The 17,186-nt window shown below is 39.2% G+C and overlaps 1 protein-coding gene across 1 annotated transcript in view; it reads left to right on the forward strand.

Moving 5' to 3' along the window:
- Positions 1-17,186, forward strand: part of col12a1b (collagen, type XII, alpha 1b) — a 149,761-nt gene that overhangs the window by 19,598 nt on the left and 112,977 nt on the right. Inside the window, exons 11-13 of the mRNA XM_034123809.1 lie at positions 1,947-2,225; positions 2,704-2,979; positions 15,412-15,681. Of these exons, the coding sequence (XP_033979700.1) occupies positions 1,947-2,225; positions 2,704-2,979; positions 15,412-15,681 (825 nt within the window). The remainder of the gene's footprint in view (positions 1-1,946; positions 2,226-2,703; positions 2,980-15,411; positions 15,682-17,186) is intronic.

A 17,186-nucleotide genomic window follows, 5' to 3' on the forward strand; every position in this document is an offset into this window, starting at 1 on the left:
TGATCAAACCAACATTTGAACAATTAATTACTGCCTCAGTCAGACGATACTCTGTGGAGGAGAATACAGAGCAGCACCAACACATGCTCACAATTACTCTCATGTCACATTTCCAAGAGTGTCTTTCCTTTTTTTCCACCGAGCCCTCCTCCTCCTCTTCGCCTCAATGTGTTTAACACATGTTCGGCTTTTTGATCTTTCAAGGGCAGAGAGAGGTTCCTGCATGTGGAAGTATCACAACTGGGTCAAATAGTGCAGAGATTTCTTTGCATTTGTTTAAACGACTGTCAGGTGTGTTGCCCGTCACGTGTCCGTAAGCAAAACTTTGAAATGCATCCTCCTCCGGGCTGAAGTCATTATCCAACCCCCGAACATCTGGTAGTCAAGAGTTCCTCACAAATGCACTTTTTAACCCACTTAGAGTCAAAAATATTAATTACTCTCCATCTAACTTCGCCAATAGGTCTGCCAGCAGAGTGTGACTCACACCAGCTTTGATTGCCGATTATATAATTCTTATATAATAATGACTTGTCAACAAAGAGACGTGTGCAGGCGCCAACATATGGATTTCACAGCAACCCCCCCCCCCCCCCCCCCCCCTCCTGTTGTTTGAAAGATGGAGCTGTCAGACGGCTTGTAGATTATTATACATCTTAATTAAATAGCATGTAGGTCAGCACGTCTTCCCTCTGGATTCCTTCATTTGATTTCTCTCTTTGAAGGAAGTCTTGGTGTTTTTTTCCACAGTTCAAACGGACTTTTAACCAAGATAAAGTGTTAGCTTCCATTTACCATGATACAAAATAAATACTAGCTGAAGTCAACGCTGCTTTAAGAATATTGTCCCTGCTGTCAGACAGCCCTGCGCGTCGGGGATATGAAACCATTATTTATTCTTTGTTTAAAACCACCAGACTCCTTTCACTAAAACAGTCATTTTACTTTACACGACACAGGTCTACCCGGTCTACTTTAAACAGTACAATTCTAGTTTTTTTCAATGGAGTCTGGAAGTTTTGAAGAGAGCATAGATTTTATATGAGGTGCAAATCTGGCTTTTGGCTTGTTTACGGATACAGAAGATATCATTTAGTTGGCATTAAGATGTTAAATATTTGTCCTTAACTCATGTTGGTTTGGTTCTCTTGATTCCTAAACCATATATATCTCTAACATCACTACGTACAGTAAGATGTGACATATAAACTCAACTAAAGCAGAGGTTAAATCATGATGCTACCGTCTCTCTAAAAAGTACCATCTTGATCATAAATCATCATCCCAACCTTTCTTAATTTACTTCATTGTGTTTTCAAAATGTATTTATTGGGTTTTCCAAAAGCACACTGCTCTTTCATTTGTATTTCTTTCATTAGTCAATTTATTGAACATGTTAGAAACAAAATAATAATAATAATAATAAATATTATAATAATTACAACAAAAAGAAGCAAAATAAAAAATAAAAAAAACGTGTAAGGTATAAACAAATAAAAATATATATTCTCAGTTTCCTTCATGTTCAAAAGGGGCAAGAAGAAGCCTAAAAACGTTTCTGGTCCTCCTCTAGCGTACATTGTTCATGAAAATACAAGTTCAGGTCATCGTCATCAGCATCCGTGATATTTGATTCATTGATTTAAACAAATCATTCCTTTGTACAAAGCAAACAAAAGCCAATACATTTTAAAACGACAAGAATTAGCAAGCATGAGTTCACATGTCCTGCTCTGAACCATTCAGGATTTGGTTTCTAATGATTTGTTTTAGTTTAGATTGCACAGTATTTCAGCTCATCATTTCAGTTATTCCATAGATTAACACCTTTTGTTGTGACGAAATATAGTTTGGAATTTGTTCGTATGGGTGGTTTTTTGAATAAGCAGTTGAAATATTGCTGAATTGACTTTAATTTAAACCTTATTATCCCCCACTGTCTGCAGGCCTGACCCAGCCTCGGGACCTCTCGTTCTCTGAGGTCGGCTCCAGGAGTTTCAGAGCCGCCTGGGAAATGGACGCCACAGATGTCGAGTCCTACCTGGTCCGCTTCAGGCCGGAAAACGGAGACGACGGGCACTATGTGTCCATGTCCGTCCCCGGAGAAACTCTCACTGCTGTCCTCCCTCACCTCACCCCTCTCACCCGCTACGAAGTCAACGTTCAAGCTCAGTACGACAAAGGGAAGAGCCTTCCTGTGACCGGCTTTGAAACCACTTTAGAAGGTATGTAGACTTTTTTTAAGCTTGCAAATACTGTGGTGCATGTATCCTGAGTCCTAAAACCCAGAAATGAGTCAGCATTTTACCACTTCCTGTTCCCTGGTCTGGAAGTCAATGGTTTTTCTGAATGTGTTTTTGGTTGTTAGCCTGAAATAAGGTCTGTGGTTAACACAAGCTGAAGAGATTTTAATTCTACGACATAAAATACTTCAGTAAATACCCCACTGGTGGATTTAAAAACAGTGGTTGCTAATAAATGTCTAAATGAGACGACTAAATGTCGCCACCTTTAGCTTAGCGGTGGTGACGTGAAGTCATGTGACCTTGCTGTAGTTCCTTTATAGCCCAACATTAGCCTAGCATGGGGGATGTGAAGTCATGTGACCATAGTTTAGTTCCTTTATAGCTTAACACTGCTACAAACATTTATTAACATTGCACCAGCAGTAATGCTAACGTAATTCTTTAATATTTGTTGCAGAACGAGGCTCCGTGCAGAACCTGAGAGTTTCCGAAGAGACGACAGACAGCTTCAGAGTGTCATGGCAGCCGGCTCAAGGAGACGTCACTCGCTACAAATTGACATACGAACCAGTAGGAGACGAGAGATCGAGGCTGGAGACGACCACCGCTGGCAGAGAGACGGCCATCGTGCTGCAGGAGCTTCAGCCTAAAACCAAATACCGCGTCACCGTCACGCCTGAATACACATCCGGCTCCGGAGTGCCACTGGACACTGAAGGCACCACCAAAGAAGGTAAAGATAAACATAAAATAAGTACTTTATTGATCCTAATTTGGTGGTTGTTTGCGTTGCAGCAGCATAAAAAGACATGGCATTGTACATAAAAGAAGTTAAAAGACAAGAAATACACAATCCAAAATGTAAACATCTCAAATAGAAATAAAATGGCATTAAAAAAGTAGACAATATGCATGTTGAAAAACAATTAAGTGTGTAAGGAATTACAACTACTTTTGATTTTAATACATGAAAGGATAACAGTATAAAGAGGGGGAAGTGATGTCGGCAGTTAGCACCAAAGGGCTCTCTAGTCAAATGCCTTAACCCAATATTTAAGAAAATAAGAATTATGATTCAGCAGGATAATCTCCACCACTTTATGCTTTTTTAAGTAAAAAGCTAACATTAGGCCAGGGCTTCTCAAACTCCGGACCAAGTTCCGGATCCGGACCGAACTGCAAATCAATCCGGACCGAACCCTGTGTCCCATTATTAAAAAAAAAAATTAAAAACAAAATCTTTTTTTTTAATTTTTATAATTCTGATTCTGATAAATTAATGTACATCATTGTGTACGCGCGTCTTGTGTCTGACGCATTGTGAGAATGAACGTGCATATATATTTACTTGTGTGTGCGAGCGTGACACGCATTGCAGACCGCAAGTTAACCGCAAGTTTACCTTGACTTTCTAATGCTTCTAATGCCTTTTTTTGCCGAGGTTCAAGGTATTGGCTACAGACAAACAGTGCCATTTCTCCCACTAGTTCAAGCCACCATACTGTATGTATGTATTGAATGTGTGTGTGTATACAGGGGCGCCGTTTGGCAGGCAAGTGCTTGGACCAGAAGTGGGCCCCCAAAGAAGGTAGATTAAGAAGGTCCACAGCAACGACAACATGAAACTTTAATTTACTGCAACGACATGCATAGAGCGCCGTAAGAAACTGCTTCTTAATTTCAGTTTCGTTTCTCCGCTCCGGGGGGGGGGGGTACTTTACTGGCATTGATCCGGACCAGTGACCTTGTATAAAGTTCACAAGTGGACCTTTAATTAAAAAGTTTGAGTACCCCTGCATTAGGCTATAAAGGAACTACAGCACGGTCACATGACTTCATGTCACCACCGCTAAGCTAAAGGCGGCTAATGTTGGGCTATAAAGGAACTACAGCACAGTCACATGACTTCACGTCACCACCGCTAAGCTAAAGGTGGCTAATGTTGGGCTATAAAGGAACTACAGCACAGTCACATGACTTCACGTCACCACCGCTAAGCTAAAGGTGGCTAATGTTGGGCTACATTTCCTGTCTTTATTCAAGTGTTAGCAGTGATAGCAGTTTCCCCAATGTCCATCAAGCTAGATTGTCAATAAAGCTGATTAGAATTTACGAAAATATGCTCCATGTTATTTCAGATCTTGACTCAATCATCGAATATAATCTGTTTCTACTGTATCAAAAGCAATCCAGGTGTTGTTTGTATCTCCATGGTGACGGAGCAAACAGAAACAGATAGTAGCAAAAACAGCTCTACTTCACATGGAGCAGATTATTCAAACTATAAACAATAGTATGAAAAACAATAAACTGGGCTCAGGGTCAGTGTGTGGTAATAACGGCAATGTGACAGACACATGGGGAATGTACTCCATCTGTTCGCATTAACACGATCATGATGCATTATGGGAAATGTAGTGCAGACACTCAAAATGTGGAGGTCCGTTTACGCCAATGTGATAAAGAGGATCATGTTAGGCATTATAAAAAGGTGTAAAGTATATCTAGAAACGACCTAATGTTTAATACATAGATAATATGTATTTTAGGAGAGAACAAACTGCTGTTTAAGACTATTTTTATTAAATTAAATAGGTCATGGCTGACATGGCTATTTCATGTTTTTCATGTGCAAAAATGTAGACATTTAGAAGTTTTTATTTTTTTTTTTACTTGCGGATATACAAAAGAAACACAATTTCTAACAAAAATAAATTCAAAATGTTGAGCTATCAATTCATTTTTTGATTGTAGTGTAGCTAAAAATGTCCCAACAACAAGGTCCTGTACATTATACATTACATTTAGCTGATGCATTTATCCAGAGTGAGTTACAATAGGTGCATAAACCATCAAGATACAAACTCAGAACAACAAGAAACGTACAGATATATTCATTTTAAATAAGCCAAACCATTGACCAAGATCCAGTCGAAACAGGTTTCACAAAATCTTTAAAACATTATTTCTTTGTCATGGAAATATAGTAAATGCCATGACTCCATAAACTCCAAAAGGTGGCGAGTCTTTGTTCCAAAACTACAAAAGATGTTGGGTCTGAAGTTTGATCTCTGAAACCTGAGCTGCTGGTTAGGTAATGGTTGAGTCACCGGTTCTGATCCACAACAGGTGCCTCTGTTTGTGCTTTGGGACAGTTCAAACTATGTAAAAAAAAACCTTTGAAATGATGGATGATGAAAACATTCTGGGTGCAAGCTGTGTTTCCATCTATCTGCGTCATTCAAAGACCCCGGTGGAAATCACTTCAGACGTCTTTCTGACATCTTGAGTGACTCTATTTGGCTTTTTTAAACGTCGTCATCTGCCATTTGGCGTTTGCTTTTCATTCCTACGTGGCCTGGGAGTGCCAGGACTCCAAACCTTTCTGACCTCCTCACTTTTTAGCGGTGTTAGTACAAGCTGCCACCCATCGTGCTTCAGATCTCCCTCTAAGGGGAAGGAATGGAAAACAGACAGAAGCACAGAAAGCTGCCGGCCAAGATGTACTCGGTGGTCATAAACAATGAAGAGGGAAGAGTAGGCAGGGGTGGGAAGTTACTAAGTAAATTCTCAAGCTACCCTGCAGTATACAAAGTCATTCAAACTACAGTAGCTGCACCTTTACCAGCTTTGAGAACACTTTCATGATCAATCATTATAAAACATATCATATATATTATTCTGAAATGGACCAATCTGCACAATGACTACTTTTACTGTCGCTACTTTCACTATATTTTGATGATAATACTTTTCTACTTTTACTTGAGGAACATTTTGAATGCTGGACTTTTACTGTAACATAGTATTCCTACACTCTGGTACTTCTACTTTTACTCAAGTACAAGATCTGAGTACTTCTAATTTTACTCAAGTACAAGATCTGAGTTCTTCTACTTTTACTCAAATACAAGATATGAGTACTTATATGAGTACTAATTTTACTAAAGTACACAATCTAAGTACTTCTTCCTCCTCTGAGCGTAGGAGGTTTTCTCTTCACTACTCTTGGTGATATTTCTTGACTCTTGACGGGAGATATTATCTCCTGGAGGAACTTGTTAGCTTCAGAGCGTCTGGGAGGAAGCACATTATCATCGACCTTGAGCCAAAACACTGGAAATAAACACAATACATTCCCAGCTTCCATGGCAATAGCATTTCTCCGAGTAGTGAGAGTTCTCCTCAGACAGGAAAACAGCTGCTTGTCTTCTGAGGTGGATTTTTTTTGTGATGGTTTATAAAAAGAGGCAATTGGATTAATCCCAGCTTGCACCTCTTTGACATGAAACACCCAGCTGGCTGTCAGATGGATTCATGGTTTTCCTTTCTCCCCCGTATAGGGCTTACGATATTGTTCCTATTACAATGTTTACCGTACCATGACTCTATCTGAAAACTATGAATCGATGCAAGTCTTTTCCACGAGTCCTACAGTGGCACAGAGGTTACAGCAGCCGCTAGGAATCACTTCACACGTTTTCTGACAACTGGGAGGGAAATTAAGTGCATTTCACTTTAAATCCTTGACATTTTCATTACTAAGCAGGAAAAATACACAAAGGCCGATCCAGCAATAAAACATCTCTCAGCACTAGGTGTTAACACCAGAGCAAATGACTCACCCATTTATTTTAACAATTCTTTTCAAAGGGGAATTGTTTGAACTTGCCCTACTTACACTAAATCAGATCCTGGGAGCTTCCCAGTTTTCTACTGTGCACAAACTGGAGCTCTCTGACTAACTCAGAGTCTCGGTCGAAGGCATTTCAGACGTTGGCAGCAGTCAAATACTAAAAGAAGAAACATTACGTCCTGTCTTTTCCTATCAGTTTTCTTTCTACTTGATGGTACATTTCATGATTTCAAGGAAAAATGTGATTCCTCCTGGGGGAGAATCTGGTGGGGTTGGGTTTTCAGCATGTGTGCCTTTTTATGTTATACAGTTCAGCTTTGATTCCATCATCTCATTAAACCTTATTTAAAAGCATTCTTCAGTTCTGTGAAGGCATATGAGGGATATATGCACTGTACTTCACTTTCATTAATAATGTATGCTGAAAAGCGTATATATATTACAGCACGATTTTTTGTTGAATAGATTTGAGTGGTTCAAAATTTCGGGTCACGATCTATTGACAAAGGAAAAAGTGGGTCCTGAGGCCTGACCAGTTGAGAACCACTGCTCTAGGAGGAGATTCAGGTGATAGGGGGGGGAGGGTTACCTTGGTTGCTGATTGGCTAATGGTTACACAAGCCAAAACATCGTTATGACATCATGAAGTGGCCAAAATCTGATCAGCTCATTTTCAGACAGGTTTTTATAAAAATAGATCAGGAGAAAAAGAGAGAGAATCTTTGTTCCTGAGACTTTCAGAGTCTCTTTCCACAGAGGCCCTTTGTTCAGATATCATCTATTTCTAGCAGAAAGGCGCTGACAGAGCCTGATACGTTGAAAAACAAACTTCTCCTCCAATTTCTACAGTGATGTGTTTCAGAAAAACCAAGCAGTTAGACACCAAGCCAGTGTTAGTGTTCAGCTAAGAGTCCCATATCCTCCCGTTATTAGCTCTGGCTTGGTCTCCACTAACTCCTGATAAACACTTTTAGCTCTTTAGCTGCTAAACTGACTTTCTTTACCAGCTGGTCTCTAACTGTGTATGGTTGCTGTTTGGTAATGAGACTAAACCAGACCTTAAATGTGCATTAAAACCAAAACAAGATGCTAAAAGAGGCTAACATGCTCAGTATAACTTGCTAATCCTCCCTTCAGCAACATATTCATTTTATACAGAAATTGCATGTCTCTCTAGCTGCTAAATACTTCACTTTCTTCACCAGCTTGTCTCTTAAAACCTTGCTGATGAGCAGGAAGTATGCTTAGGGTTTATTAGAGGTTGTTTGCTGCTGGAAACACTGTGACTGAAGCAAAACTAGGAGCTAAAAGAGGCTTAAAAAACTCAGTAGAGCTCGCATATTGGTTGGTAATCTTAAGCAACAATTTCCCTTCATATGGAGTAATTTAATTCATTATTGTTCATAAAAACATATATTATTTCAGGCTTAAAGGAACAGATTCTGTATTTCTTTCTAAATTGAGATGCATCTCTGCAGAAAGTGTGAGTTTATGACCTCAAAAGCACAGCAACACTTTCCAAAACCTATTACAATGATGAGTAATGCACGTTCTACCAGATACAGTGAATAAACACACATAGAGATATCTGTCTGTTACATCTAACATCTGTCAACGCAGCGAACGCAGACACGTAGAATAAAGTCTGGTCATTTTGAAGCTAGTTATTATTTCTGGCACGCAGCTGTGACCCGCTGATCCCACAGATTAAGGGATTTTCTTTATGCTTTTCTATTATGGCTGCAACAACCACAGCTAATGTCTGAGGTTTGCTGTAATTGCTATGAATAAGTCCTGGAAGATCTACAAAAACCGGCTTGTAAAAACAAACAGGGCAAACATTTGATGCAGGTTAATGTTTGAACATGGCTTTCTTTTTGATGTAACTCTCAATACCCAGAGATGCTTATTGTTACAGGAGAGGACTAATACACAAAGAAGAAGAAGGAAAAGAGAGGAAGGAGATGAAAGATGTCGTTTTAAAAAGGCGTGATGTGAAATATAATCAATTTCTTTACCATCTGGGCCCTATTTTCTTAGCTTTTGTCCGTCCTTCCTGCACACAGATTTACACCAATTGGGTTAAGATCATTCAGCCTTAATCTTTGCAAACATATGACATAATTCATGTCACACTGACCCTTGCAGCTACTTAATAAAGCTGTAGGATCTCTGGATAATGTCTGGAGGAACAGCACACTTTCTGCACATTTGGTCATGAAAACCTGAGTTTCTTGGTCTTTCTCTTCGCCATTGGGGGTTGGTTTTCTTCAGGTTTCATGCTAGTCGTGATAAAAACCAATGCTGTGTTTCAAATCGTGTACTTCTTGTACTTACATGTGCTGTGCATTAGTGTGTCCCAAGTCTGGCAAAATGCTCTTTTGGTACCACATGGAGCTCTTAGATTGTAGAAACGCTGAACAGTTTTCATACTAGCCACCTCGGCTACATAATGTTAGCAATAGTGGTTTCTCAGCACCATAAATAACATGTATACATGCATTTTTTACACTATCTAATTCATAAACTAGTGGCAAAAAGAAGCTACCGTTAATTTTAGAGAGCATTCTGTAATGATCTGCACTTGCTATTTGATTAATTGAACACACAGTCATGATTTGGTACAATGGTCTCCGAACCCCAAAGGACTAAAGTATGGTCCAAGAAGGGCGAGAGGTGCTGGTTCAGGATCAGTTAAAAGTGACGATTAAAAATAAGAAGGTTTGATTTAAATCCCATCCATCATATCAGTGATGCAGTAAAAGGGCTAACGATGATATCATGTTAGACCTAACCCTCTTATGATGAGTGTAGGTCAGAGGTGTCCAAACTACGGCCCGGGGGCCAAATGCGTCCCATTTTGAATCGGCCCTCAGCTAGTTCAAAAAGTATAATGAAATACGTCCCACAAATGAAACTTGTGCTTGTACTTCTTAAATATATATGTAAAGATATATTACACAGTATTCATGTGTTAATAATCCCACTTTTAAACTAAATTAAGTCAATTACAATTGGAAACATTTTCAAACAAATCTTAGTTGATAACAAAAAAGCCCAATAACTTAATGACATAAAAAGCTTGAAATACACCCTTCATATTTCCCCTTATTATAAGCAATCTGAAGCTTCTGTATCACTCATGTTTTTGTAAGTGGCCCTCGGTGACGGTTGCTCACTGGTGCCTCTCACACAGCGGAGAGCTTTTTAAGGCACAGACAGTGAGAGTAAAAGTAAAAGTGGACACATCAGCAGGTAGAGATGAGAAACAGCAAGACCGGACAGGAATGCAGCTCAGAGTCGGGAGGACTGACTCATTGCTATTTCTGTCTTCCTGTGTTTATGTCTCCGTCTCCATGTGTCTGTTTCTCACCTTATGTCTTTCCCATCTACCCTCGTATTTTTACTAATTCCTCTCTTTCCCCGTCTCTTAATTTCTTGTCTCTCTTTCTTAGATTTTCCTTCCAGCTTGTAAAGGCTTGCCTGGAATTTAATAGTGTTGTCCACGTGCATTCAATACAACCTCCTCTGTGTCCTTTTTCCCAATTGCTTCAGGTTTTTTCTGTACTTTTTCCCTTACTGGCACAGGACAGGGCATTTTTGTTCCACTGTGTTGCGTTCAAGGTCCAGTTCTGCATTGTGTTGCAAATGCCTCCAGACATACCTTTGTTTCCCTCACATGCAGGGCTAAACCAGTGGAAAACTGCCCTGACACTGTACCGTTATTAAACTCCAGTGAGCTCACACTTTCTTATTGTAAAACCCTTTACTGTACAGTAGGAGCACGTATGAAGGTGTGTCTGGGCACAAGGGCATTTCTGTTTACGACCAAATTAGAGTTAAAATGGAAAACTCTCCCACGTGCCAAAAAAAGCAGCAGGTTGCAATGCTTTCTGGGTGATAAATCAAAGGGAATTCAGGGCAAACATTACCGTATAAATGCTCCCGGGAGATTCGATCAAACAAACGGCACAGCAGATCCAAGGATAAAGTCCGATGACATTTGTATAAATGAGAACTGTTTCGCTCGTTAGTGTAAACCTGTCTGCAGCTGATGGACTGTAAAGACTCTGCATCTGCTTTTTGTCACCAAGTCCACACTCATTTGGAAAGACCCCACAAACTTTGATATTAAGCAGGACTTCTAGATTTCGAACCCCTATGACGTGACGTTACTAAATGGAAACTTTGCATACGTAACTCCATCTTTTAACTCCCAAATGCAAACAAGTGTCAGCAACTAAATATAATTGATTGCATTTTTGTGTTGGAATTTCCTCTGGCTGCAAGCGACACAGGTTTCGTGTTTCTTTCGGACTTCCTGTTTCTGTTTATTGTAGTCACTCACGTTGCAATGCGTTAGGAATGACTGAAATGAGGCGTTCATGACTATTCTTTACTACAAAACCCCAAATAAGGAAGCAGCTGGCTTGAGGGAGATCGCTAGGGAGTTAAAAACTGCTACTGACACCTTATTAGTAGGCTACTTCTTGCTGTTGGCTATGTTTGCATATCATTTCCAGTGTACATTACACCATAAAACATGTGTTTTCTGATTAAAGACATGGGAAGACTGCAAGTAGCATCCATCAGACTCAGAGGTAATGTCTCCTTAGTCTTCGAGCACACAGCTGGTTTGTAAAAGTAACAGTAAAGTGCATTAATGGATTCAGTGTGGAGAGAACATTTTACTTAATGCGATAGTCGGACATGTATTTGTAGGCTTTTTAATTACAACAATCCTTCTTAGCTTCTTTACATTTCCATATATTGATTCGCTTTGTTAAATGTAAAAAACACCATTTTGTTTCCTCCGCTTTTTTATTGTTAACCCAGTCCAGAAACATGTTTTCCGACTTTAAACATTTTGGAGAGCGTCTTCAAATTTCCATACATGGATTTGCTTTGTCCAAAAAAAGATCATCTCTCTCTAAAGCTGTTCAGATAGATGGATGCAGAACAGTGGAAATATCATTACATATCCTGCGGTTTTGTTCAGATCTGCCTCTTCACTGATTCTGGAAAAATAGGTCTGAGTGCATTTGAGGTCCGCAGACTGCCAGATATTCCACTCTGCATCTGAAGACTGTCTGTGGCTGGTATTCTCCTCCAGACTCGGCTCTCAGCTTTGAGAGACAGCGCTCCTTGAAGCAGATCAAAACTGGCAGCGGCTTCGAGCTAATGGCGGCTGCAGCGGCGTCTTTGTGGTGAAGACTGAGTGACGGCCGCTCTGAAAACACACACGGAAATAAACTAATACATGCACATTAATGAAGTCAAACACATCCAAAGCAACATCAAGTTTGATGTGTTTTCTCAGTCAGAAAGTAATGAAACCTGTCAAATTGAAAGTTTTTACAGTATGTCTTTATCAGGATCTCCATTAGTTACTTTGTTCCCACGTTACTTTGTTCCCACGTTACTTGTGTTTCTTGCGTCTGGCATTACTTTTGTGCTTCATTACTTTCGTCCTACATTACTCTTGTCCTACATTACTCTTGTCCTACATTACACTTGTCCTACATTACTCTTGTCCTACATTACTCTTGTCCTACATTACACTTGTCCTACATTACACTTGTCCTACATTACTCTTGTCCTACATTACACTTGTCCTACATTACTCTTGTCCTACATTACACTTGTCCTACATTACACTTGTCCTACATTACTCTTGCCCTACGTCACTCTTGTCCTACGTCACTCTTGTCCTACATTACTCTTGTCCTACGTTACTCTTGTCCTACATTACTCTTGTCCTACATTACACTTGTCCTACATTACTCTTGTCCTACATTACACTTGTCCTACATTACTCTTGCCCTACGTCACTCTTGTCCTACGTCACTCTTGTCCTACATTACTCTTGTCCTACATTACTCTTGTCCTACATTACTCTTGTCCTACATTATTCTTGTCTGACGTTACTTATATTCTCCGTTGCTTTCCATCCCGTGTTCCAGGTTACTTTCGTTCTACGTTATTTTCATCTCTTATTGTCCAGCATTTGTTTCATCCTTTTTTCCCGCATTACTATTGTCCCGGGACTCCTCTACCAGTACAGTGCAGAGAAACATACATTTACATTCTTATGTGATGAAAGGGATATTCTGTGCTAATCATCACGTTGTGGAAACTTTATTTCCCACTGTACATGCTGTCACCTTCTATAACTCCAGAAAGATTATCATTTGACATGCCTCTCCCTCTTCCTCCTCCTTTTCCATCTTTCACAAATATTTCCTGTGTCTGTATGGGAAAGTGACCAAATGTCTGCCTGCAGAAACACGAGCCCCTGTGGTGGGGAAATTATATTTATTTAAATATATCTTTAAGGGTTTTGGCTTCTGCGAGCCGCAGCCATCAGAAAGTTGAGGTCATGATGTTTGTAATGTAACTCTCAGTACGGAGCAGTTTCTGAGTGAGCACATTTTTGTATAGCGATGCGATTCAGTTACTCCATCAACTCAACAAGGGTCGATTTAGGGTCTGTTTTGGGTTAGTCGGAGTCAGGGTGAGATTAATGGACATTATAAGATATTACTTTGGCAGAAAGAACAGTTAACCTGCACAAAAGGAGCTTTATCTCGGAGAAATGCACAGACAAGAAGAGAATATACTAGTGTCTTAAAACTGGATATTTAAAGAAAATCACAGCTGAATCTTTTTTTTTATTTGTTGACTTATTGACGTTTGTCCATACATATTTTCACATACAGTGTAAAATAAATAAGACAAAGAAACATGCCTTATAATATACCTTTTTTTCAATGACGACCACGATACAATATCTGTAAATAAAACGTATATAGAAGAGAAAACAGAAGATAGATAACTAGCATACATCTTAGGATAATTCTTACCCAAACTGTCCCGTTTTAACATCCATCATCGGCTGCTATTTCAAGTAAAACCTCGATGCCAAAACCACAGAAATAACCAAAGTAATAAACTCAAAACATTGGGATATTAAAACACATATTTCATAACCCATAAGAAAGCAAGTTATGAAGTTATGTCTCTAGAGGCTAGCTAGTTAGAAGGTAAAACTGTAAAATGTCTGTAAAATGACATCTACAGTAGGAAGCTCTGATTTGATGAAGATGTCCAATAAATAAAACCCAATAAAGACATTTCTTCCTCTCGTGGGCGTCGCGGACACTTTGAGTTCACGACATGCTTTATGTCTCTCCTCTCCCTCGGCTCCTGTCTCCGCACGCTCTGAACTCACTAATGAAGCCGAAATGTCCTCAGAAATATTTCAAATATTGGATTGTTCTCCAGGCGTCTCTGCCCTTTATAGCTGTGGAGACTTCTTCAATTCTTCTGTCCACTCCCCGGCCTTTTAATAGTTCCCACTTTACAAAATTGAAGATTGTTCCTTTGTTTTAAGGAGAAGAAGATGAAGATAATGGAACGAATTCAAGAAAAAACAACCACACTGCCTTTACGGTATAAGAGAAATTGCTTACAGTTGAGATTTAAAACATCTGTTTTTGGGAGGAAATGTAGGGAATTTTAAGGCACCATTGTTCACAAAGTCAGGGAACGAATCCTTAAGAAATATTTACTTGTGGGTCCATTAATTGGACAACTCATGGATGTGTTTCTTTGCTTTATTGCATCCAGTAATTTATCTAACTGAGGCTAATCTCCTTGATGGTCTTTTATCCGACTCAAGTTGATTTGGAATATTTGTTTACATTTCCCCAGAATCAAATCATCCCTTTGTGGTCATCACAAGGACTTTTATTTGAACTTTCCTTAAGGACATTCTCCCTAAATGTCAGTATTGCGAAATAAATTGAAACTGTTTTGTGTCTGGGAGGTCATTTAGGGAATTTGATGGCACTATTGATGAGTTTATCCTTAAAAATACTATTGAAATTATTGCTCCGAAAAATCTAAATACCTTGAAACAATAAATGAAGATAAGATAAGATAAAATGTACTTTATTAATCCCAATTTGGGAATGTTTTGTTGTTGCAGCAGCAGCATAAAACAAAACAAGGCATTGCACATAATAACTAATTAAAAGAGTAAAAATAAACAATTCTAAAATAGAAACATCTCAAAATAGAAATGAGCAATTAGAAAGTAAGAAAAATATAAAGATGACCGTAAAGATCTATAAACAATCATAATTGATAAAAAATTGAATAATCATATCAAGAAAAATCTACGTTCATAAGACACAAAACTGCCATAAATCGTTAGTTTCGTCCTACCTTACTCTTGCCCTACGTTACTCTTGTCCTACGTTACTTACATTCTCCGTTGCTTTCATTCTGTGTTGCTCTTGTTCCAGGTTACTTTCGTTACTTACTTACGTTATTTTATATCTCTTATGATTTCCTCTTGCGTTACACGTTAATTATGTCCTGCGATACTTTTGTCTCGGAATGCCTTATCAAGGTTACTTGTCCTGCGATAAAAGAAAAATCTACGTTCAAAAGACACAAAACTTCGATAACTAATGAATCAAAAATAACTAAAACTAAAAGCACAATTCCCTTGTTGTTTTTCAGAGGTGGGCCCTCCTAAAAACCTGGCCACCAGCGACGTGACTGAATCCAGCTTCAAGGCGTCGTGGACAGCGGCTCCCGGGAATGTGAAGATGTACCGAATCCGATGGAAGTCGCTGTTTTCGGAAGATGCCGGAGATAAAACGGTGCCGGGAGACGAAACCGAAACCGTTCTGGAGGGTTTGAGTCCGGAGACGCTTTACCAAGTTTCTGTGATCGCCGCATACGAGCAGAGAGACAGCAAACCGCTCATTGGACAGGAAACCACTGACGGTAAGAACACAGAAAATGCTGACTCATTCCCAGGTTTTAAGACTCATTCCTGCACCACTATATTCTTAATGAAGGTAGCGTGTAATGGCGTTGTCGGCCAACCTTCAGGACAGTATTTGTTGCTGATAATGTCAAAATAAAATGCTGACTCATTTTGATATAGCTGACTCATTTGGAGGTTTTAGGGACTCATTCCTGCACCACTATATTCACAAACACAGTGCAAACAAGCCCAAAAGTTGAACTGCAATTTACACAATTTTTGGGGGGGTGCAAAGAAAGGAGCATTTCTGTTGGGAATTTCCCCAAAATACACTATTGGTTAAGTTGCCTAACTAATCATAAGTAAGGCTATGTGGCACTTTTAAAAACTTGGTAATAACATGCTTTACATTAAACGATAAAAGAAGAATAAGTGCATGCAGCAGAACTTCAACAAATACTTAAATTAAGGACAGAGCACCTCATCTGAACAGCTTGGAGGTTAAGGTGCATTTAAATCCCTTCTGCAGCCCAGGAAAGGTGAATAAAAGTTGGTGGTGAGTTCATGAGCTAGATTTGTACCCCTCTGAGGGATGTTTAGGAAGTGCATGCAACACCAATATGAGCCAGAATCGAATCAATACTTCCTTTGTTTCAGTAGAAAATGGATTTCAGAGCTTGCATAATCATATATTAGGCATTCTTCTTCTCTCTCGTCTAATCAGGATATTCATTGTTGATTATTTTCAAACTGTAAATGGGAGTGTCACGCTGAAGTGTTGACAGTTCTGCTGTTTAACGCTCTCTGAAATATCCAAATTCATGAGTGAGGGGATATTGGTTCAATGTGTGTGTGGCGAGTGAATGACGTATTTTGAATACACGTTGCATTAGAGAAGAAACACGCCCTAGAAACTTCACCGCATTACTTATTATATTGTAAAACATGAGGAATCATATTGCGTAAATCTTCACAAACAGGCGACCCCCAGCAAGACGAAATGTAGACAAATCAAACACTTAAAAATAAATCAATCTAAAAAGATAAACGATAAAATAGAGGGTAGAAAAATGTCATAAAAAAGGAAACAATATAATAATAATACAGTACAAATAAAGTAATTATAAATAACAATAAATAAATAAGACCCCCCCCCCCCGAGCTCCCCCTCTCGGCTCACTAGAATGAATGGAGAGAGAAAATAAATCCAGATTCGGCTTTTAGTGCATTTTACAACTTTAAGGACCGAATGATTCTAATAAGGGCTATACAATAGTTCATATTGGGAAGTTTATTTAGTTAAAAAAAAATTATCCGCTGATTTACAGATGTTTCTTTCCCCATGTTAGTCAATGGGAAAAAGTCTTTCTGGGCCCAGTGACGTCACGGACTGATACGGAAGTTGCAGTACCGCCGTTTGGACACAACGAATATTTTCATCAGAGTCCGGCGCACTTCCTGGGGGCTTGCCAACAACACATTGAAAAGTTGGATGCCATGTTTCTTTCCGCCAATAAAACAA

Source organism: Trematomus bernacchii, unplaced genomic scaffold (genome assembly GCF_902827165.1).
Source record: "Trematomus bernacchii unplaced genomic scaffold, fTreBer1.1, whole genome shotgun sequence".
Taxonomy (NCBI): Eukaryota; Metazoa; Chordata; class Actinopteri; order Perciformes; family Nototheniidae; genus Trematomus; species Trematomus bernacchii.